A 25757-nucleotide genomic window follows, 5' to 3' on the forward strand; every position below is an offset into this window, starting at 1 on the left:
CACAGATTTATAATTCAAAAAGTAGAACATCAATTCCAATTTAAGGATTCGATTTTTCCCATCTCAACTTTTTAAAAATGTTATCAGTTGTTTCTTAAAATTTGAATTGGGAATGATGAGAACTAAATTGGCCCGAGCGAAGCGATCAGGGCAAAGGCTTTTGAAAATTTGTAGTTTCAAGAAGCAAAACAGTAGTAATTTTGATGTGAAAGGTCAGTTTGAGAAATAGAAATCATGAGTGTATTTTTACGTGACGGCGCGGCCATTGCGAGCGAAAAATTCATTTTTGCATTTACGCCTCTGGAATAAGGGCTTGAAATGTTCCTCAGGACTCCTCCGAATTGATTATAAAATGATTCTCAACTTTTTGAATTATCAACAATTTTGAATTTTTATTAATATTTATTCCAGTCATCAAAAATACGAAGTCCAACAAAAATATTCCGAGCATCCCGGAACATTTTCAAATTATCATCAGGTAGGTATTTCTGCGCACCCTGTACAAATAAATAAATAGGTACACGTAGAAAATCAAATTCGTGTTTATTGGTTGTTGTACTCGTACAAATAAGGTTAATTTGGTTGAAAAATCGAGAAAAATAAAATGTGAGTCAAAATCAGATAGGTACCTATTATATAATTAGGCTATGTAAAAGTATACTACTGAGTACTGACAGTTGACGTGCGAATATTCAATATACTACATACACGTAATACGAGTAGATACCTACCTACATATTACGGTATAATTTACGAGTAATCTACATTTTAGGTATTTTGGTTTCGTTTACCCTTGCTTTTCATCAACATATGTACTTTAATTTTTACGGTATTTTTTTAAAATTTATTTTTTATAAATCTTTTTTTTCTTTTATTTGATTATCACAACGTTGCAAATCATACAAATGGCACATTTGAAAAATTTCACATAAATAAAAAATATTCAAGTTAAAAAGTTAAGCAGGAAGTGTAGGTAGTACACATAGATGCAAATGTGTATATTTTTGTACAATATACACATCGGCCTACATAGCCAATACCTATCTATCGATAATAGGTACCGAGACCGACGATGAAAGCCAACTTCGATACAATACATACATATAGGTATAATAGGTAATAATATTATCTATCTACGTAGGTAAGGTACTACGTAGAGAAGAATTAGCTCGTATTACTTATAAACTTATACTTAGGTACTTACGCATACCGCGTACTTATGTAAGGACTAGCGAGTAGGGATCTGTTCAAAAAGATTAATTACTAGGGTACCTAGGACGACAAATATTTACGTTTTGTCGATCAGTGTAGCTCGTAGCGTTTATAACGATACAACATGTACATTTATATAGGTATAATCTATAGGTACCTACCTATAGTAACGTAACGATATGTGAAGGTAGATAGGTACATAAATTTGTAAAAAAAAAAAGAGAGAAAGAAAAGGGGAAAAAACACACAAACAAAAAAACAAAGAAACGAACGAACGAACGAAACAAAAACAAAACAAGGAAAAAACCATTGAAGAAAAAACAGCGAGCGCAGCGATGGCTTTGGCCTGTATTCGGGCCAAAATTCAGTTTCTGTCGTTTCGTACTTCGATTACGACGCTGCCGTTTTTGCCATTATTTTTGCCGTTTTTCATATTACTCTTATACCGGTTCGAAGTGGTATTTTTGTCGGTATCGCTATCGACGGCTTCGGCGCCACCTCTGTAGTGACTTTTGGTTACTCTAGTTGTTTCGCTGGATTCGATAGTCTCGAGCCGGCCGTCTTTGGACGGTATGGTCTTCTTGGAGAAACTCTGCACGGTGTTTGTGACGCTCGGTCTGATCGGATCGTTCGATTTGGACGTGATACGCACCGTTTCGTTGTAATCGTCGCTGTTGTTGGAATCTGCAGCGGTGACCAGCGAACGATTGGTCGTCGTTACCGGCGAGTACTGAGAGTGATGTTTGTCTGATTCGAAAGAAACGGTGGGTTTTCTGGACGATGGTAAAGTGCCGCTGTGGAACGAATTACTATACTCTAGTAGCCTTTGCTTAGGTCTGCCGCCATTTCGAATCAACGACGATGACGACGGCGAATCGGATTCGTCGTCTTCGTGCAGAGTTTTATATAATTCGGGAGCTCTACTTTTGAGCCCTTTGAGGAATAAGCGTCGCGACGAAGAGTTATCGTATAACGGCGACGACGACGAGAATCCGTTAATTTTGGAATAATCTTTGGCGCCGGTTCGATGATGCTCGAAATAGTGATGGTGGTCGTCGTCGGTATCGGTAGCCGATTTAGACAAGTCTCTGGTACTTCGACTGATACTGGTAACGATACCGGGACTTTTCAATGGCGCCTGAGATTCCTCAAGTTTGTGCAGCTGAGGATTGCTCTTGAACCCCAATACCGGCGATCGCGTTGACCGTTCGTACCCATAAGGGCCTAGTTGTACGTTGAAACTTTTGCTACGCAGAAGGGACGTGCGATAAGTACGAGCTGGTTTTTCAGGACCTACGATATCCGGCGATGACCTGAATGTGGAATTACGACTGCCTCCGCCGTTTATTACCGACACGTTGATCAAGCTGCTGGAATTTCGATTCAATGATCTACGAGAATGTAAATTTTCCTGGTCGCTGCTCGGATCGTTTATGTAAACCTAAGGAACAATAACACGTGTTAGTATAATACCTAGATACCGATACCGATAGGTGGATGTTTAAGTACATATAAGCTGTTTACTCACTTGTTTCTTGGACTTTCTCGGCAGCGTCTGTATTCCACCGCGATTCGTGTAATCGATATGAGCTGATTTTTTAGATTTCTGATTGGAATCTGAGCCAAGTTTGCTAGTCGATCTGCTGAGGCGGCCTCCAAAAATGTTATGCATTCCATTCAATATGTGACTTCTACGAATGAACAAATAGAATAAAAGGACATATTACTAAGACGAACACAGAAACAATGAAACAAATTACCTAATATGGATATTGGTTACCGGCTACAGCTACACCGTCAGCCCTACGGGTTAGCTGAGGCAAAAAGACCAAGATTTTTTCTCTAAAATTGCCTTCTCTTTGAGAACCCATGGGTATTTCCTATCTAAGGGACACATCGTGAAAGTCGGGGAGCCCGCTTAAGGATCTATTTCACCCCCTCCCTCCCCACCGGTCAATCCTCTGGGACAACTTTTTTCTTAAAGGGGGAGTCCTAAGGAACATTTCTAGCCCTCGTACTCAAAAAAAAGATGGCCCTACTTACAAAATGGCGGCCATTTTGACTGGCAGGTCAGCCGAAATCGCAGATTTTGCGTTCCAACATAGGACTTGCACGAAATTTTTCAAATCGTACAAAAGTAGAAAGATCAGGCAAAAATTCATCACATGTGAAAATTTTAATTGCTAAAGAGTGTGTTTTTCGATTTTTGGTGAATTTTTGAAAATCAAATTCAAGCCAAAAATGAGGGAAAAAATCAAAATTTTACCAAATTGACCAAGATAGCTGAAATTTGGGATACTCGTATACCCCATTTTCGACATGCCAAATCGATTGGAAACTGTAAGTTTCAAAACCGTTTTGAGCAGTTCTGGAGCCTCCAGCAAATTTGTGAAACTCAAAATTCCAACAAAATTTCATCAAACGGAGATGGAAAGCCGAAATATACTCTGCAAACTAATTCCAATACGCTACGAAGTCGGCTGCTTGGGGATTTCAAGTCGTTTTGGAATCTCCAGCAACTTTTGAAAATGTCGTAACTTATAGCGCTTTTTGGAAAATTGAAATTTCCAAAAAGTACCTGGAAGCTTCAAAACCATTTGAAATCACCATGTAGTCAGGGATGAAGCGAAGGGGGGCTAAGAAGGCAGCCTGCCCCCCCAGTGTTCTGCGAAAGTTGGAAAAAGTTGGGAAATTGTGAGAAATTCAAGAAAGTTGGGAAAATACAAAAATTCCCACAATATTTTAGTTTCAGAGTTTTCAAAAACTAAAATTTTTTACAATCATCAAAGTAACAACTTTCCGAACATTTGAAGCCAAATCTGTTTTTGAATCTATGATTTTCCCAACTGAAATTCATATTTTTTCAAAAACTTTTGCCCTCGCTTTGCTTGGGCTGAACTGTTGTAACTTTTCACATCAAAATTACAGCTGTTTTGCTTCTTAAGATTACAAATTTTAAAAAATTTTGCCCTCGCTTTGCTCGGGCCACTTTGTGTTTCTTTACTTTTTGAAATTTCAAGAAACTATTGAAAATTTTTTTAAAAAGTTGAGATCAGAAAAACCGAATTTTTACCTGCATTTTTGATGTTGTTCTACTTTTCAAATTACAAACTTTTCAAAGCTTTTGCTCTAGCTTCGCTTGGGCTAACTTGGTTCTCTTCTGCAGAGTTACAATTTAAAAAAAGTACAATTGAATTTAAAAAAATTTGAGATCAGAAAAACCGAATTCTTTCATTAAAAATGTTATTCTACTTTTCAAGTCATTAATTTTCCAAAAATTTTGCCCTCGCTTCGCTCGGGCCATTCAAAATATGTGCTACTTTAAAAAATTTCAAAATTATGGAAATTAAACAGAAAAATTTCAGAAATACTCACAATATTCAAAGCATATAAAAAATGCAAATTTTCCATTTCTTTCTGAACAGAATCACTAATTTTTCAAAAATTTTTGATACCACAGTGTTCAGCACATTAAAATTTTGATTATAGTCGACAAATCTACAATTTTTTGGCTACAAAATGTCGAGATACAATCCCCTCACCACTTGTAATTTAAATACCTACCTACCCTCTTTTTTCACCCAATTTGGGAATTTTCAGTCGAATAAGTTGGGAATCATAGGATTTTTGCCCCTCCAGCAAAACCACTTCACTACGTCCCTGCATGTAGTCGACTTCATATCGCATTGAAATTAGTTTGCGAAGTAAATTTCAGCTTGCCAACTCCATTTGGTAAAATGTTACGGGGATTTAAAGTTTAAAAAATCTACTAGAGGCTCCAGTAATTTTCAAAAAGTCGCTGGAGGCTCGAAAATGACTTGAACCCACTTGAAGTCGTCTTCAGAGGGTGTTAAAATTCAAGTGTAAAAAAAATTTCAGCTTTCCATCTTCATTTGATGACATTTTGGAGAAATTTCCAGTTCAAAAAAACTGCTAGAGGCTCCAGTAATTTTCAAAAAATCGCTGGAGGCTCCAGAACTGCTCAAAACGGGTTGAAACAGTTTCCAATCGATTTGACATGTCGAAAATAGATTTTTTCCCTCATTTTTGGCCTAGGTAAATTTGATTTTCAAAAATTCACCAAAAATTGAAAAACGCAATTTGGCTTCGTTTTTGCCTGATCTTTCAGAATTTCATCAAATGGAGATGGAGAGACGAAATTCATTCTGCAAACTAATTTCAATACGCAACGAAGTCGACTTCTGGTGGATTTCAAGTCGTTTTGGAGCCTCCAGCGACTTTTTGAAACGCTGTATTGCGTGTTTCGGAAAATTTAAATTTAAAAAGTAGCTCGAAGCTTAAAAACTATTTGAAACCACCATGTAGTCGACTTCATGTCGTATTGAAATTAGTTTGCGAAGTAAATTTCGACTTTCCATTACCGTTTGATGAAATTTTGGAAGTTTCAAAAATCTACCGGAGGCTCCAGTAATTTTCAAAAAGTCGCTGGAGGCTCCAAAGTAACTTGAAATCCACCTGCAGTTGACTTCGTAGCGTATTGGAATTAGTTTGCAGAATAAATTTCGGCTTTCCATCTTTGTTTGATGAAATTTTGTAGAAATTTCGAGTTTCAAAAATCTGCTGGAGGCTCCAGAACTGCTCAAAACGGGTTGAAACAGTTTCCAATCGATTTGGCATGTCGAAAATAGGGTATATCCCAAATTTCAGCTTTCTTGGTTAAATTGGTAAAATTTTGAATTTTTCCCTCATTTTTGGCCTGAATTTGATTTTCAAAAATTCACCAAAAATCGAAAAACGTACTTTGGCACTTGGAATTTTGACAGGTGACAAGTTTTTGCCTGATCTGTCGATTTACCTTTGTACGGTTTGAAAAATTTTGTGCAAGTCCTATGTTGAAACGCAAAATCTACGATTTCGGCTGACCTGCCAATCAAAATGGCCACCATTTCGAAAGTAGGGCCACTTTTTTTTTAGTACAAGGGCTAGAAATGTTCCTTAGGACCCCCCCTCCTTTAAGAAAAAAGTTGTCCCGGAAGATCGACGAGGGGGGTGCAATAGATCCTTACGCGGGCTCCCTGACTATGAGCTAAAATTTTTTCAGTTTTTACGTATTTCACCTCGAAATGAAGGTATTTGCTGAATTTAATCAAAATCCACCACCTTTTTTTTTCATAATATCGTCTACCTACCTACGACAATCTGGTTAAATTGGTCATTGCAGCATCCAGCATCGTCCGAATAATACGACGACGCATATCTATCTAGTATTTTGCTTGTACATACCTTACCTACATACTTGATGAATACCTACGTAATCGAAACTATGTACATACGTATTACGACGTACCTCTACCTACAAATATATGTGACTTGGTCACATGCACATTACTACACAAACTTTAATTTTGTTTCCTTCCTTAAGACATTTTAAATAGGATATTTATGTATTTGGGGTGTGAGAGCGCGAGGGAGGTGCAGATAATTTTGTTATTTTACGCAGAAAAAATATGTATCGTAATATTGGGCGAACATAATTTTTGGAATGTACTCCTTTGTCTGACAAAGTGAGGTCGTATTACGCGTACAAATATGTACCTACGCGCGTTTATACTTCGAATCAAATGTACCTAACTTGTATTCTTCCACTGTAACAACCTGACCTTCGATGATCCCCTTCATTCATCACGTAGGTGCCTGGCTAAAATCTATTTTTTTTAAATCAATTTTTTCATTAAATCTAAAATTAGGTAACAAAATTCAGCGAAAATTTATGAATATTGCCTTTAAAGTTTGTTCAAGTTGGATAAATATTATTCGAATACCTATAGCGAAAATTGAGGGAAATTTTTTGGACCTCGCATTTATTGGGCATTGGACGATTGGACACAGTCGAAAATGGGTTCAATCTCTTTTTTGGTTGACATGGTAATCTGTCATTCCCTCTTTTTACAATTTTTAATTTTTACAAACGGATCTCCCTTATGAAAGCTGGTGCCCGAGACCTCAGTTGAACAGATTATTACACCTGGTATACCACACGCTGACACACATAATCACATTCGCATTCGCATCAATGCAGATTTGGTAATCTAGCGCACAAGCACAAGCACAACAATCGAAGGTTAGATATCTACTTATTCAATGTGGGGGCGTCTGTGTTTGTGTTTACGTTTAGGCTTGGGCTTGGTACTTATAATGGTAAGCGCTAAGGTTGATTGTTACAATTGAAAAACAAAATAAAACATAACAATGCTAAACTATAAGCAAAACAAGATGTTGTGAGATGCACTTGTTTTCGCTGTTTTCAGGTAGGTAAGTAGGTAGGTAGTAGTAGCAGTACTAGTAATATTTTTATTCTCATGAAATATAACAAATCAGTTTAGCATATCCCTATGTGCCAGGGTGTGAGTGGGGGGCTACCACAGTTTTACTTTTACAAAATCAAAATAAAGTAAAGGCTGTGACATGACTATTACTCACTGAGAGTAACAAACAATATTTTTGTAATGGCTTTCCCTCATATTTTCTATTTATCAGCTTTCAGCTATATTTCATTAAGCTTTTAGCTTTAAGCTTTTGACTTTTAACTGATACACCATCAATTTACAAAACAGGGAAATAAAAATTTGGATCAGGTACATTGATTTTATAATTAGTGATAGTGGAGAACATTCATTGCTAGAATCATTTTATTTTTTTTTCATTTCATTAAATCGCATTAAAATAAAATTGAATGAATTTTTTTTTAATTTTTTGTTTTTTTCTGAATTTAAAGAATTCAATTCTGCAAAAAAGCCTTTGAAAAAGCCAAAAAAAAGTGAAACTTTTGGCTTGGAAGAAATGAAACTTCCAAACTTTCAGCTTTTGGCTTGATGCGAAAATCTGCTCAGCTTTCAGCTTTTGGCTAGCTTTTCATCTCTGTTGAAAAGTAAAGTAAAGGGAGAGGGGCTGGAGTATAAAAGCAACATGTTACAGTTTCTAGTTACAGACGTTACAGTTTTGAACTTGTGTAGAGCAGCAGACACAGTCAGTGTGAAAATTTTATCAACTTGAAAATTATTTTAAATTAAAGCAGCTTGAAAAGTTTTATATTTATTACAGGCCCTAGGTAGAGTCGTTGGATCTACCAAAATCAAAAATGAAACCAAGATATTTTTGCTTCAAGCTTGCAGACTCTCCTACTTCTTTCATTTCACTTCATCCCAAACACATACTTTTTTTCATTATATATATGAGGAAAAACGTCCAGAGATGTGCTCATGAAGATGGCATACCCCACTACCCCAGTGATATCCATTTCCCCCTTCCTATTGACAAGAAATATGTGGTCAGACCCTAAAAATGAAACCGCGTTTTCTGGTGTTAAATTGATTAGATGATCGTAGATGTATGTTTCTTTAGTTTTACAAATTTTAAATAGCTATGCGATGAAATTATCAAATGAAAAATGAATAATAATTAAGTACTCAAAAGTTATTCAGAATAGGTCTAATAATATGTAGCTAACTACAGGGTGCCCAGAAATATCGAGTACCCCTAAAAAAGTTTTCTACTAAAATACTTTGGTTGGTCACAGTGAATGATAATAATGATAGCACACGATTGGTTGTTGGACTGGAGAGAAAATATTCCACCAATCATATGCATCTATTTCACGTTGCCAACCTATATTTTTAATGAAAAACTTTCTTAGGGGTACTCGATATTTCTGGGCACCCTGTACGTGGATAACATTCTACATTACCTGGTGTTAGGTAGGAAGGTAGGAAGGTAGGGAGGTAGGGAGGTAGGGAGGTCTAGAATCGGCTAAGGTTTTTATGCGCATCTCCTACTTTTCGGATCACAACGTCCGGAACAACACTCTCCACTTGAATTAGGGTTACAACTATGTCCACTTGGGATACAGTGTCTAGGCTTAGGCCTCTTTGTAGTTTTACCTTCAGCCATTTGCGAGAACAGCAGCAACGTCAAAAATAAAAATATAAACATTTTGCAAAAATTCATAATGACGATGTACGTTTATTACTTATACTTGATCGATTTTTTCAAGAAAAATTGAAATTACTGTACAAGAATCGTTAACACAGACTGCAAACTTTCTGTCGAATTGATAATAATATATAGACATATTTTAAAGGTGTGTTTTGTTGGAGATCGAACATGAAGTACCTACCTATCCATTGAAGTGTTATCCTGTATGCGGTTAAAAACCTAAGATTGGACGAAAGATATTACCTGATCAAGCACTAGAGAATTTATTAATCACCGCATGAATTGACACAGACGAGTCAAGAGTGTTGAGAGAGTAAATTTTGCGGTGATATCGCCGATTGGAACGAAATTTAGCCTACGTGTTGTACATGGAAGAGCTATACTTGCAGCTGATATTTAGTTTATTTGCGATGAGCCTAATCTGGAAATTAGATGGGCAGGGGTATATGGATTTTCAAAAATATAAAATGTTGACCATGGATTCTGGAATAATTTTTTGAGGCGAAAAAAAGGTTATTTGACAAAATTGCCTATCGCCAAAACTAAAGGCGCTACGGTCAAATGAATTTTCAAGGATGCCCCGAAAATTTCTGTAAACTATTGTTTCTGGGTTTTTCAAACATTAAAGTTGGACAGTTTCATGAAATGACTTTTTTTGCTCGTCGTCGTGAAAAGTTACACAAGAATTTACTTACCTTCAAAATTGACAAAAGTTCATATCAACTTTTGAAAATTTTGAAAAATCTAAAAAAAATTATTCTATGTACATATTTGCAAAATATGGTTGCCCGTAGCGCCATCAGTTTTAGAGGTAGGTAATTTTGCCAGAGAACCTTCTTTGTTCGCCTCAAAATAGTACATATAACCTCACTATTAGTTTAAGGGAGAGAATCGCTAGTTTGTACACCGAGCAATTAGCGAGCGAGAGATAACGTAGCGGATTCCCTAGAAACGTAAAAATTATTCCAAAATCCATGGTCAAAAATTAGATTTTCGAAAATCCATATATACCTACCCCTGCCTCTTCAATTTCCACATTAGGCTCATCGCAGAAAAACTAAATATCAGCTACAAGTTGCTCTTCCATGCACAACATGTAGGCGAAGTTTCGTTCCAATCGGTGACTGGTGTGATGAAATGTGAAAAAGATAAAGAAGTGTCGACAAATAGCGTACAGTAGGTAAATAATTTGTAAGCGCTGATACTTAATTATTTTTAGATACTTTTTTTTTTTTTTTTTTTTGAGAGCAGAGAGAGCTTTATAATAATTACAACATTATTACACCCATTGCACGGTGGGTTTTAAATTGGTTTGTAATTGTAAGGTTGGTGTTTTTTATTAGGGTGATGAATTTTTGTATTTCGGAGGGTTCGTCAGGGATAGTAGAAGGGGAAATGTCCGAATACTAGCAGATTTAATTTCATTAAAACCATGACCTGATTACGTGATTATATCTAGTCATCTCCCAGAGGAAAATGATTCGATTTGATCAGTTCTGAACAAATGTAATCCGATTAAAACTCTGATCTGGAAATCAGATGTAGTCAGAGCCAACATTTTCCACTGAGTTTGAATTGTGTTCAGAAAATGTCACGATCTGATCTGATCTAATATGATACAAGGGGGGGGGGGTATCAAATTCATTGTTCTGTTAAGAAATTAGTACAATCCACTTCAAAATACACAAGAAAGATCACATGATGACATAGAGCAATACAAGAGGACAAAGCTCAATGATTGACCATTTTATAGCCAATGAAAATTCCGCAAAAAAATTCTTGGATGTAAGAACATACAGAGGTCTAGAAATAGGCACTGAACATCATTTTGTTCAAGGAGTAATGAGAATGAAAACAACAAGAATACCAGCCAGGAGAAATTAAAAGAAGATCAACCCAAGAGCCCTAGATGACCCAACCAACCAATGGCTGTACCAAAGACGGATGGACATCATTATTAGGAATGGTTTCTTGCAGAATTGGGGCGAAACGAATAAAGAATTGGGACAACAAAATCCAAGAACTCATACAAAAGAAAAGACAGACATTTAGAAAATTCATGAGCACAAAAAGCAAGGTTGATGGTGAAGAATATCGAAAACAGTCGGAAAAAGTCAAGAGAAAGTCTAGGAAATTACAGAGAGAGAGCTGGGAAAATTTCATCACATTCCTGGAGCATGACACATACAAGTTACGGCCAAAGGTGTACAAAATCATAAGGAGAATTGACACAAATTTTAACGAAAGAGTGGGTTTGCCAAAGATTAAAATCAATGATGCAAAGGAATATTTTGAAGAACTTTGGAGTGATGTAAATGCACAAGCTACAAAGATAGAAGATGAAATTGGAGAAACAGAGGACAGAATTTCATTTAAAGAGCTACAAGAAGCTTTGAAAATGGCAAAAAATGCAAAAGCTCCAGGAGAAGATGGCATACCAACAGAATTGTACAAATATGCAAGTGGCGAATTTAAAAGAAGACTACTGGAATTCCTAAATAGGATGTACCAAGAAGAAAAGGTACCCGAAGATTTCAAAACAGCAATTTGTAATACCACTGTTCAAGAAAGGCGATATGTCAAACCTGAAAAACTACCGAGGAATAAGTCTACTCAACACCTGCTACAAGATATATGCGAAAATACTGGCAAAACGACTGGCAGAGCATGCAGAAGAAAAGCTGTCAGAAAGTCAAAACGGATTTAGAAAAGGAAGATCATGCACTGATGCAAGTTATACAGTAAAACTACTAATGGAAAAAACGATCGAATACAACCTAGAAGCACACATGTGCTTTATAGACCTGGAAAAAGCATATGATAGGGTTAATAGAAAAAAACTGTTTGAAGTCCTAAAAGATGAAGAGATAACATATAAAATGCAAAAGGTGATAAACAGCATATATAAGAACACTACAATAAGAGTACGAATTGGAAATAAACTCTCAGAACAAGCAGAAATAAATAGAGGAGTTCGCCAGGGATGTCCACTGTCTTGTGTTTTCTTCAACATGTACATGGATCACATTTGGTGATATATAGGACCTGAGTAAGTTTATGGCGTTTACACCCAGAGTAATCGCGTAAACGCAGTGTGTAATCTGTTTTTTGAAAGACCCCCCCCCCCCCGGAGTGTGCAATGGCATAGCTGCAGTAAGAAAACCCGGTACAGCATAACCTTGGATTTGAAAACAGGGAGTGGATTTGAAAAAATGTGGGTGTAATTGCTGAAAAGTGAGACTAAAACGCATATTTCTTGTCAATAGATAGGTCTGTAATAGAAAGCCACCGCTGGCTTTTAGCAGATTGAGACACAAAGCTTGTGAGATCCAAATCAACCAGCCAATTTATTCAGGGTGTCATTTATGCAATTTATCAGTAATTCTTTCCATCCTGTGCCTATTACAAGAGCAATGTCATCAGCAAAGGCAAACATGGAGCCACAAAGTTCAAGATCAAAAATATAATTTCAAATATACCTCATAAAAAAGAATGGGCCAGAGAATACTTCCCTGCAGTACACCCCTGCCGATCTGACAAAATTCCACAATCTTCCCTGAATTTTTACTGCCTGCCTCCAGGTATGAAGCAAACCATCCAAGGAATTTGCCACAAATCCCCTCAATGGAGAGCTTTTTAAATAGAGTATCAATTATCATGATCTATAGTATCAAAAGCGTTGCCAAGATCTAAGTAGACTGCAGCCCATGGGCACATGCTCATTGCTCAACCAAGGCATCTGACATACTTTTACCTGGTAGAAAACTATATAGAGAATCTGCAAAAAATTCGTTGTGAACACTTTTCTCTTCTACCATAACTGCATAACTTTGGCGAGATGATCTTTTTTTGAGCCCTCAATCTATTCATTGTACTTACTGCCAGTATTTACACTGATTGTTACCTAATACCAAAATAATACAGTATCCCTGGATTATACTTTTTTTCATCCAACCTACTCTGCCTAACAACCACTTTTGATATTTCTTTGTACTCTAATTTAATATCATCACTTTCATTAGTTGTTGGATTGTTTAGAAGGTCCTTATATCTTAGTTTGACCTTTAGAGATGAGAGAGATAGATTATACCTAACAAAGGAGAAGCAAAGGGACTCCTGTGCTTTTGTCCACCACTTATAACTGATAGTATACTCCTGTTTTCATCTAGAACTTTTTTCAGTTTGACCAAGAAGGAATCAACATAATTATTCAAACTTCAGCTTCCTAGGTCATCCTCACCCCAATTAAGATGCAATTGAGGTGGAAACCCCCTGATTTTACCCATATTTACAGGTTTTTCCACCTTAAAAGGACTAGAGTGAGAATGACCTAGGAAGCTGAAATTTGGCTATGTTAATTACAATGGGGTACTGACCAATGGTATGATATTGGACCCTTTTCATACATTTGGGGCCATATTATGCCCCTCCAAAAAAAAGGACTTCTCTGTAATAATTTTCAACTTCGACGCTCCCCACTCGATAGGTCAACTCTAGCTCCCAAAAGAATCCCATTTCTCAGCAAGTTTGACTTTATTTGATCAAGTAGAGCATGCTCCAAGTCCTAAGTCAAACTGTAAAATCATTTAATAGGTACCTATTGGAGAGGAGATGAAATGATCACTGAACTCATTTTACTCAAAAGTTGATATTTTAGAAGTTTTTCACAAGAAACTGATTTTGGGTGGCTTTAATCCACTGTGTGGCGGGGTCAGCTCCAGGGATAGGGGGGGGGGGGTTGGTATGTTCTTCAGCACACCACCCCAGACAACATTCACCAAAAAAACCTTTGATCATAATTGCGTTTGGGTCAAATTGTATTTTGACTGGGCTAGGGCCCTGAATGACTGAAATATGTAGCACTCTGTGGCATGATGATCAACTAAATCCGCCTTCATTATTCTACAAGCCATATCTTCTTGCCCATCGATAAAATCAATTCCCTTGGAAAAAAGATTGTCGATACAATAAGTCTTTGACAACCCTACGTCTTTTGTATAGGTAATTGCTACCAGTGTAAGTTTACCCTATACACGGACACGCGCAGACCTACGTTCACATACCTGAATCTTTTAGGGCGGCAACTGGCGTATCCACTCGTAAGTTCACCGCGGGTTGAGCGTCGCTCGCAAGTGAGTCGCAATACTCGTATATCCGAATGTAGGCGCAAGAACGTAGACGTAGACCAGATACGAGCGTGGGAGGTGGGTAGGTGGGTGGATGAGTATTTTGATTTTTATGCGACTACATGTTGAACATACGAGTATACATAACTGCTGAGTGCTGAACGCGAACGGCGAGGGGTACTTGAATTCGCCAAGCCATCGGTTGTCCTTGCAATAATAATACGCCATCCAAATTGAACACGAATAGTGAGGATGAGGAACGCTTCCCCGTCACCGCATCAACTATCCGCACATCAACAGTGCCAGTGCCAAGTATGTTCGTACCATTTTGCGGATCACTTTTTTGGAATCATTTTTGCGATTGGGAGTGACAGGGACGGCACAGTAGAAAATCAATGGCGTTCAGACGTCATGCAACTTTCCTCCATACACTTGTATGCTTTTTTTGCCAGTTCTGTTCTCTTCGACTCGTCTCGTACCTCCCTCTACCTCTACAGTGCATCGAAAATTAGCACTTTTTCAATTTTGTTCATTTTTGAATATAAATCGTAGTTTCATAAAAAAATATGATCATTTATTAATATTTTTTTTTTCAATTCAATGTTGCTCGATAGATACCTAAGGGATCAGCCTAGCACCGAATGCTGGGTAGTGGGTAGTGTGTGTGCGTAGCCGAGATTGTGCCCGCCCAATTCAATGCTCATGCTCCAAAACCCGATCGTCTTTCGTCTTCATCTTCTTTGTGCATTCTCTAAATACGAGTACGACTTGCGAGGTCATTTCTGCAGCGATAAGTGAGATGTTTAAGGCAGTTAGGGCTATTTAAAGACATCTGAAACGATGGCTACGGTACCTATTGTTGTTTTTTTTTGTTGATTTTTCAATGAAAAATTCAACATTTTTCCAACGACGTAGGTACATGTGGCGGTGCTTCAGTTTCGTGCCCGTGACCCTGACCCATAGCCTGTACAAATGCAAACTTATTGCGACGCATGAGAGTAAGTATTGCGGTGCGCATGCGCAGAGCGCATATTCCCAATAGTATGATGCTGCAGTGGGTGTCCGGGGAGTGGTGGTACAAACTTCAGATTTGGATACAACCGGCTACGACCAAAAAAAAAGATCAAGTGAAGGTGTGGTCTATCTTAAAAATTGAAGGGGCAAAATACGTTTTCAAAATCTGAGAGCCGAAATCCAATTTTGACCATGGGGCCGATGGTACTTTGAAAAATGAACAAAATTACCTATTATGACTTTTTGCCAAAGTTGCAATTATTGAAGGGGCTACAAATGATTTTTAATTTCAAGAAATCGCGATGAAAAAAGTAAATGTGGAAATGAATATCTACCTACATACCAAGTCAAAAAATGAACAAATTTTGTTATGATAATTTTTTTTTGACTCTAAAATTTAAAAAGTTTTGAAGCTCAAAAATTGTAACTTGAATAAAATTTTTAGCAAATAATAGAAAATTTTTGAGCTTCCAAAATTTTTTAAATTTTAGAGTCAGAAAAAAATTATCATAGCAAAATTTGTTCATTTCTTAACGTAGACTTCATTTCCGCATTCATTTCTTTCATTGGATTTTTGATTTTTTGAAAATGAAAATCATCTGTAGAGCTGGGCAAAAAGTCATAATAAGTAATTTTGTTCATTTTTCAAAGTACTACTGACCCGTATGGTCAAAATAAAATTGGATTTCGATTCTTGGATTTTGAAAACGTATTTCCCCCCCCCCAATTTTGAAGATAGGCCACACCTTTACATAAACTTTTTTCTCACAAAGATGACCTCGCGAATCATACTGAAAAAGTGAAAAGCACGAAATTTAGGTAGGCCTATCTACCAATAGGTAGTATGTACTGTGCAACAACTGTACGTATACATAGACCAGTGTAATTAGCGTTTGATTGTGATTCTAATTTCTATAATGTTGGGTATTGGATGTTGCAAGTTGGAAGCTGTTATCGGACATTCAAGTCTCCAGATGGCCCGAGATGGCTGTGTGCGGTTATGACTGAGGCACGAGTGCGGGCGCGGCTTACGGGCGGAGTGGATGCAACCCACCAGCCTACTATGGTAAAGTTGAAAAGTCACGCAATGTGCTTCTCATAACGCGTCAATGCGTCATTTTAATCGGGTTACCAATCCAATACCGTGTACTTGTTGTATAAATCTCGTTCTCGTAATGTAACGTAATGTACCTATATATAGCCATCGAGCCATCGCTTCTGTTTGATCGACCACAGCGCACAACAAGAGTCCACAATATGGGCTATCAAGTTGCAAACTACATATAATCAAACGGTTGCACTCGTGTAATTTTTTAGACAGATGATCGAACGAACATGTTGAGAAAATTTCGGTCTCACCTCACTCCCCCCCTCACCACATCACTTCGTCATGCCTCTGAATTTTAGCTATGGATTTGGCAATATTCAGTAGGTAGGTAAAAATTGGATGAACCATAACATGGCTTGGAACCCTTTAAAGTGGTATAAAAACCGGAACGTTCAAGCTGATTGAACAGAAAAAAATGTCGGAAAATGTCGACTAAATTAAGTGGAGACTTTCATTTTGAAATGAACGCTCCTCAGAAAAAATTTCAGCTCATGAAGTGCCCTTGGAGGGGATATAATTATGCGTCCTCAAAGAGATGAATTTTCTTTATAAAAATTATGGAAAATGTCAAAAGGACATGGAGAATAAGTGTTCAAAAACATAATTTAAGGTGATGCATGTAAAATATCCTCTGAAAGGAGAGTTTTGAATCATGCTTAGGTTATAGGTAAGGAATTTTTTCCAGCTAGCACCTGACCCTCCTCTCCTCGATTGTTATATTAATTCACGAATATTATGGGGGTTATAAATAAGGAAAAGCGGGGGAGTTTTCATTTGCATTTCGACGATGAGGCTACGTATTAACTAGGTAAGCAGGTAATAAGCAAAAGCGATAGAATCGCAAAAAGCACTCGTAGTTAGAAAAAAGAAAACATAAAACTCGCTTACTTGACGCTTTTCTTCTCTTGATCGTTGCCGTTGCCATTTTTTTGTTTTCTTTTAAAAGGTTTGGCGGCGGCCGCGTCGTATTCTTTTTCCTTGCCATAAATGCTGCCTCTGAACGGATCCTCGCCCAAGTAGTATTTCTGCACGGGCGAACGTCGCTTAAACATTTCATCCGATTGTCTATTACTGATGGTATTCGTATTCGTATCCGTATTCTTGGACGAGTTTGAGCGATAATTTCGATCCAACGTCTGACTGTACGTAATCGGGTTCGCATTCGCGTTCGCGTTCGTCAACGCCGAAGACCTTCTGAGGAACGACGAAGGCGATGGCGATGGCGATGGCGATGGCGTGGTAACGCGTTTTTTAGAAACCACGTTCGCATTGTTCAGTTGCTCCGAAGAAAAATGCTTAGCCGCCTGTTTTGGTAGTGGCGATTCGCGCCCACCTTTTTCCATCTCACCTACGTTCGAATTCGTATCGGCGATGTGATTATCCACGTTGCCGAAAGTCTGGTAGTAACCGCCGCCGCCGCCGTTGCCGTTGTGATTTTTCAATATCTTGCCTTTCTTTTCTACGCCTTCTTTGTTGTTATGGAATCTGCTTATTATTTTGCGAAATGTTTGGCCGAAGCCGCCACCACTGCTGTTGCTGCCGCCGCCGCTACCGCTGGTGGACTTTCGTTCCGGACGACTGGTCGACTTGGAGCGTTTCACCAGGGGCATATCCGCCGCGAAACGAGTTTTTTGGTAGATTTTCTTTTTTGCAGCATCCATCGGCGGTGGTGACGTTGGCGAAGTTGCACGCATGTCCGGCGTAGAAAGCACCTGTTCGGACAGCGAAAAAGCGACATTTACGACGTTGCCAACCTTACATAATACATACATAACTATACCATTTATACGCGATTTTATTTAGGTGATTTTTATCCATAGGCTCACTCGCTCACTACGACGGCTACGTATATCCAAAGCGCATTTTCCAGCCCATGTCATAAAAAAAAGTGGCCCTACTAACAAAATGGCGACCATTTTGATTGACAGGTCAGCCGAAATCACAGATTTCGCGTTCCAACAAAGGACTACCATGAAATTTTTCAAACCATACAGAGGTAGATTGAAACAACAGGCAAAAATTCAATACCTGTCAAAATTTCAAGTGCTAAAGTGCATTTTTCAATTTTTGGTGAGTTTTAAAAAATCAAATTTTGGACAAAATGTGAGAAAAAAATCAAAATTTTAACAAATTGATCTAGAAAGCTGAAATTTGGATATGGCCTAATTTTTGACCTGCCAAATCGATTGGAAACAGTTTCAAACCGTTTTAAGCACTTCTGAACCCTCCAGCAGATTTTTGAAACTCGAAATTCTCACTCACTACGACTGGTTTCTAACAGTGTCTGTCACTAGCAGTGATTTTAAACAGTGTTTGCCACTACCACTGGTTTTAAACAGTGTCTGTTACTACCACTGGTTTCAAAACTAGTCTGTACCTGCTTTAGAACAGGGTCTTTCACTACCACTGGTTTTAAGCAGTGTCTGTCACTACCACTGGTTTTAAACAGTGTCAGTCACTACCACTGATTTTAAACAGTGTTTGCCACTACCACTGGTTTTAAACAGTGTCTGTTACTACCACTGGTTTCGAATAGAGTCTGTCACTGCTTTAGAACAGGGTCTGTCACTGCCACTGGTCTTAAACAGTGTCTGTCAATACCACTGGTTTTGAACAGTGTTTGTCACTACCACTGGTTTTAAACAGTGTCTGTCACTACCACTGATTTTGAACAGTGTTTGTCAATACCACTGGTTTTAAACAGTGTCTGTCACTACCACTGGTTTCGAACAGAGTCTGTCATTGGTTTATAACAGTGTTAGTCACTACCACTGGTTTAAGCAGTGTCTGTCACTACCACTGGTTTCAAACAGTGTCAGTCCCTTCCACTGGTTTTAAGCAGTGTCTGTCACTACCACTGGTTTTGAACAGTGTTTGTCACTACCACTGGTTTCTAACAGTGTCTGTCACTACCACCGATTTTAAACAGTGTTGATCCCTACTACTGGTTTTAAACAGTGTCTTTCACTACCACTGGTTTCAAACAGCGTCTGTCACAGACACTGGTTTCAAACGGTCGCTATCTGTCACTACCACTGATTTTAAAAAGTGTTTGTTACTACCACTGGTTTTAAACAGTGTCTGTCACTACCACTGATTTTGAACAGTGTTTGTCACTACCACTGGTTTCAAACAGTGTCTGTCACAAACACTGGTTTTAAACAGTGTTAGTCACTACCACTGGTTTTAAACAGTGTCTCTCACTGCCACTTGTTTTAAACAGTGTCTTTCACTACCGCTGGTTTCAAACAGTGTCAGTCTCTTCCACTTGGTTTTAAACAGTGTCTGTCACTACCACTTGTTTTATACAGTGTCTGTCACTACCACTGGTTTATAACAGGTTTGGCACTACCACTGGTTTAAGCAATGTCTGTCACTACCACTGGTTTTAAACAGGGTTTGGCACTACCACTGTTTTTAAACAGTGTCTCTCACTGCCACTGGTTTTAAACAGTGTCTTTCACTACCACTGGTTTCAAACAGTGTCTGTCACAAACACTGGTTTCAAATGGTGTCTGTCACTTCACTGATTTTAAACAGAGTTTGTCACTTCCACTGATTTTAAACAGTGTTAGTTACTACCACTGGTTTTAAACAGTGTCTCTCACTGCCACTTGTTTTAAACAGTGTCTTTCACTACCACTGGTTTCAAACAGTGTCAGTCTCTTCCACTGGTTTTAAACAGTGTCTGTCACTACCACTGATTTTAAACAGTGTTTGTCACTACCACTGGTTTCTAACAGTGTCTGTCACTACCACTGGTTTTGAACATTGTTTGTTACTACCACTGGTTTTACTCAAACTCTGTCACTTCCACTGATTTTAAACAGTGTTTGTCACTATGGCTGGTTTTAAGCAGTGTCTCTCACTACCACTGGTTTTACACAAACTCTGTCACTTCACTTGTTTTATACAGTGTCTGTCACTACCACTGGTTTCTAACAGTGTCTGTCACTACCACTGGTTTTGAACAGTGTTTGTTACCACCACTGGTTTTACTCAAACTCTGTCACTTCCACTGATTTTAAACAGTGTTTGTCACTACCACTGGTTTTAAACAGTGTCTGTCACTACCACTTGTGCCTTTTTCAATTTTTGGTGAATTTTCAAAAATCAATTTTTGGCCAATATGTGAGAACAAAATCAACATTTTATCAAATTGAATTAGAAAGCTGAAATTTGGGATATACCCTATTTTTTGACCTGCCAAATCGATTTGAAACTGTTTCAAACCGTTTTAAGCACTTCTGAAGCCTCCAGAAGATTTTTGAAACTCAAAATTCTCACAAAATTTCATCAAAATATGGAGTTGGAAAGCCGAAATTAATTCTGCAAACTAATTTCAACACGTTGTGAAGTTGACTTCATGTAAATTTCAGGTCGTTTTGGAGCATCCAGCGATTTTTTGAACATTACTGGAGCCTCCAGTAGATTTTTGAAACTCGAAATTCCCACAAAATTTCATCAAACTGGTTAGCAAGCCTTTTACTCTGCAAACTAATTTAAACACTCTCTGAAGACGACTTCAGGTGGGTTCAAGTAATTTTGGAACCTTAAGTGACTTTTTGAAATGTTTCATGGCGTTTTTAGGAAAATTGAAATTTTCCAAAAGGAGCTGGAAGCTTCAAAACCACTTGAAACCACCATGCAGTCGACTTCATATTATTGAATTGAAATTAGTTTGCAGAAAAAATTTCGGCTTGCCAACCCCATTTGATGAAATTTTGTGGGAATTTCGAGTTTCAAAAATCTACCGGAGGCTCCAGTAGTTTCCAAAAAATCGCTGGAGGCTTCAAAACGGCCTGAAATTTACCCGAAGTCAGCTTCACAGCGTATTGAAATTAGTTTGCAGAATTAATTTCGGCTTTCCAACTTTTTGATGAAATTTTATGAGAATTTCGATTTTCAAAAAGCTGCTGAAGGCCTCAGCAGTGCTTAAAACGGTTTGAAACAGTTTCTAATCGATTTGGCAGGTCGAAAATAGGGTATATCCTAAATTTCAGCTTTCTAGGCCAATTTGGTAAAAAATGTTGATTTTTTCTCACATTTTGGCCAAAATTTGATTTTTGAAAATTCACCGAAAATCGAAAAAGGCGCTTTAGCACTTGAAATTTTGACAGGTGATAAATTTTTAGAAAATTTCATGGTAGTCCTATGTTGGAACGCAAAATCTGCGATTTTGGCTGACCTGTCAATCAAAATGGCCGCCATTTTGTAAGTAGGGCCACTTTTTTTGAGGACAAGGGCTGGAAATGTTCCTTAGGACTCCCGCTTTAAAAAAAAAAGTTGTCCCGGAGGATCGGCAGGAGGGTGCTAGTAATCCTTATGCGGTCTCCCCGACTCTTTCAAAATGAAAATATCGTGAGTCAAACTTACAAAAAGTTACCAAGAAGGGGCCAATTACCCAAAAATTGTTCAGAAGTCCAACTCAAAATCAGTAATTTCAGAAAATACAAATTCCGATCAATTTCAATTTTCAAAAATTTTAACAAAAACATTTTTTCAAATCCAAAAAATATTATACACACGTCACACGTGTTCAACAAAGCTTACCAAAATTCGAAAACTTTGAAAAAAACCCCAAAATTGGCCTAAAAAATCATCTAAAATTCGTTCTAGATCGTGGATTGGTTCAAATTAGATTATTGTCCAAAAATCAAGAGGTAATTTTCGCGATTAAAGAAAAATCAGGTCAACATCTCACTCTCACAAAAGTGAATGAAAAAAAGGGATCCCAAAAATAACCGAATGAAGAATTATACAATTTATTTTTTTCAATGGAAATTACAAACCATAAAAAAAGTTGACCAACTTGATCCAAATTTGGCTTGACAATGATGCGAAAAAAATTATCGACCAAAACTGACCCAGGCCATAAAGAGTGACAAATCATTTGAAAAATCAATTTTTTAGCATTTTTGAAGGTTTTTTAGCCATATTAAATATTCTGAAGAAAAATATACGTTGCGTATCTTATCCATAAGATGTGTTCTTTTTACAATATGGATTTTGGCAGATTTTTGAGAATCTGAATTTTGGACTTTTTTCTAATCTCTTTTTCAAACACGTTTTAGATTCCATTCATCACCTTTCAAAACCTCAAAAGTCTTCTTTTTTCAATTAAAATCTATAATCCATCTTCAAAAGCTACTATCACAGCAGATTCTCATGGATTCTAAATCTGCCAAAATCCGTGTAAGAAGGACACATCTATGGATGTGATAAACATAGGTATCATTTTATTTACAAGTAAGAATATTGCACATTTTTTCGAGTCGAAATTTTTCTACTTTTAAAGAGAATTTAAAAAAAAAAAATGAATAAAAAAGGAAATCGAGAGGAAAAATATAAAATTACGAAGATTGATTTTAATAATGGAAAAAGCAGCAATTTTTATACAAATTCTGACAAACTTTAGGACATTTTGACAATTTTTTCAAAAGGTATACTTTCAGGTTATTTCGACTAACAACAAGAATTTATTGACCAATGACCATTTCGTGACCTTTTTGGCATAAAGCAACATTTTTTGGATATGTAACTTGTTAAAAAAAGGTTTTTGCCTATACAATATTTCGTCAAAAAAGTAGAACTTGCTGACAATTTTGACAAAAAGCAGGAGATTTGAAAAATTTGGCCCAAAGAGAAAAATTTTTTCCTATAATGCTTGGGGTAATTTATTTATTTTGGCAAAAAAAAACATTTTTTTTTGATAGCTACGAAAAATCAATTTTGAAAATATTTTGGCAAATAATAAGTACAGGACTTTTTAGGACAATTATAGCAAAAGCAAGAATTATTGCCAATTTTGGCAAAAGTTTTTGCCAATCTTGGTAGATAGCAGAAGTTTTTTTGGCAATTTTTTCATAAGTTAGGAGTTTTTAATAATTTTGACAAACAGGAACTTCTTTACTCTGACAAAAAACATATAACAAGGACTTTTTGGGAAAATTTTGGCAAAAGCAGGAATTCTCGAAATTTTGGTCATCAAGTAACAAAGTTTTTTAGTAATTTCTGCAAAAAATAAAAAAACTTTTTTAATATGTAACATACAAAAAATTTATTTTTCGACAATTTTGGCAAAAAAACACGACTTTTTTTGGCAATTTTGGCAATGGTTGGGATTTCTTGTATTTAAAAAAAAAGAAACTTCTGTACAATTTTGGCAAAAATGAGACTTTTTTGACAATATTACTCTGGTGATAAGACTTTTTGAACATTTTGGCAAAAAAAAACTTTTTTTTTTGGCAATTTTTACAAAAAGTTATAATTTTTGATAATTTTTGGCAAAAATACGAATTCTTAAAATTTTGCCCAACAACAGAGGTTTTTGTTCATTTTTACAAAAATATTAGGATTTTTTGAGAACGTCAGATGAAAATGTATTTTTCTACAATTATGGCCAAAGACAGTGCTTTTCTGAGAAATTTGACAAAAGTTCGGATTTTTTTATTATTTTGGCAAAAATGAGACTTGATCATTTTTGCAAAAGCAGGAATTTTTGACAAGTTCGCAGTAGCGATTCCTCCACGCATACTATATACCTAGCGACACGACCAACGTATACCAATCATCAGAAAGAGCAGGTGCCATAATACCTCATCTTATGAGTCATGAGCTCATGACTTTTCTTAAGCAGGTCTAGAATATTTGAGCTACACATATATGTATAAGCCTACCTACGAATCGATTTTCGGCTGCCTTAGTCAATTTCCGCTCCTAACGCCTTCCGCAGAAGTAAATCACGCGGAAAGCTTTCAAATTGATTAGTAGATACCTCATATGTATTACCTACTTATGTTTTTGAAGTACCTAAATGAGTTGGTAAATTTTTTTCGTTTTTTTCACGAGTAGTTTTCTGAAAATTTCAATTTTGAATTTTTAAACTTTCGAAGGGTTAGGTTAGATACAGACAATGCTGTTTTCAAGTGTGAGCGCCACGTCAAGCCGACCAGTCGATCGTAGGTAGGTCTAAATGGTAATCGAGACATAAAGTGACTCCTTTAGCTTTCTCACCTTTTTCCTCAATCGAGGCGTGTAATCAGGATCTGGTTCGTTGTGTACATGCGAATTACCAATATCAGCCAGACGTCTTTCAGATCGACTCCAAGAATTACTCAGAATACTCTTATCGCGTCCGCGTCCAACGGTCGAAAATTTCTTCTCAGGTTCGCGATGCGGTTCAATCTGGAAAAATGAAAAAATTGGGTAGGTATCTAATGAAAATTGTGCAAGAGAAAAAACCGGTCAACGTAAATAGGTACGCGTACCTACCTTGATGGATTGCGATGGCACTAGACGAGTCGGTACGTGGCCAAAATTTTTGGTCGCCGCATGCTTATCGGCGATGGATGAAGACGAAGACGATGACATCGTCGACGAAGGGTATTTGCGTTGAACAGAGGCGTATAACGGGCACGATTCCGATTTAGAATTGTACGCAGACGCAGATGATGAGCCCTGCGTTGTATAAAATCGCGGCGGTGGCGTTTTGGTTTGCTCTTGCTCTAGCTTGTCGATCGGTCGAAATAGAGATGGCGAAAATGGCCGTTCTTCGGCTTGAATTTTTTTAACGCTGCCTGTCTGAATTTCATATACGTTTTTAGTGGCGGAGCTAGTCGATTTCATATCGTGGCCAATATTGTCGTCTTGTTGCGTGGATACGCGTTTGTAAGAGGTTGTAGTAGGTATAGGGGTTGTGGGCGAATGCGACTGTGACTGCGATTGGGTACGTGCAGGTTTCGTCGATTTCATAGTTACATTTATGAAGCTGGTTGATCTTTTGGCGCGTCTGCCGCCGCCGCCGCCTTTCTCATCTTCATTATCGCTGTCCAATGAACTCTTTGATGATCTGGATTCGCTGCCAAAATGATGCTCCAACCTATGCAATAAGTAAGCTCATGTAAGAATACTTATACAATTAAGTGCATACTCTAGAGGGTGACAATGAAAAAAATATATTTGAATTTCCGTTTTCAGCACACCTGAAAAATGTGATACGAAGTGTTAAACAATGATCCCCAAAATTTCATCCCTCCAAGTCGATTTTACCCAGGGTCGCAGTGACCCCAAAGTTTGAAAAGGGATGTCCGAGCCAGGCTTGTCGGACCGAACCGAAAAACCTGAATGATGGGACCTGGGACCAGACCAGACCTGACCCCTCTAAAACAAATACCATATAGGTACCTACGTCAATATTAATCGAACAGATCATCCTCTTCAGAAAAAATACCAAGAACAGACCTAGACCAATGACTGCGGTTCGGACCCCAGTTACATCCAATTTTTTAAAATTTCAATGCCAGTTTAGATGCCTTTTTTCAACTCATCTAATGAGTCGGAAG

The 25757-nt window shown here is 37.4% G+C and overlaps 1 protein-coding gene across 2 annotated transcripts in view; it reads right to left on the reverse strand.

Moving 5' to 3' along the window:
- Positions 1 to 524: 524 nt before the first annotated feature.
- The window catches only part of chas (chascon), a 39591-nt gene continuing 14358 nt past the window's right edge, over positions 525 to 25757 (reverse strand). For both annotated transcript variants that reach the window (XM_065345706.1, XM_065345697.1), the window contains exons 8-12: positions 24688 to 25294; positions 24430 to 24600; positions 17302 to 18125; positions 2741 to 2903; positions 525 to 2653 (exon numbers count right to left, since the gene is read on the reverse strand). In XM_065345706.1, the coding sequence (XP_065201778.1) occupies positions 1577 to 2653; positions 2741 to 2903; positions 17302 to 18125; positions 24430 to 24600; positions 24688 to 25294 (2842 nt within the window). In that variant the 3' untranslated portion in view covers positions 525 to 1576. The remainder of the gene's footprint in view (positions 2654 to 2740; positions 2904 to 17301; positions 18126 to 24429; positions 24601 to 24687; positions 25295 to 25757) is intronic.

Source organism: Planococcus citri, chromosome 1, assembly GCF_950023065.1.
Source record: "Planococcus citri chromosome 1, ihPlaCitr1.1, whole genome shotgun sequence".
Classification (NCBI taxonomy): domain Eukaryota; kingdom Metazoa; phylum Arthropoda; class Insecta; order Hemiptera; family Pseudococcidae; genus Planococcus; species Planococcus citri.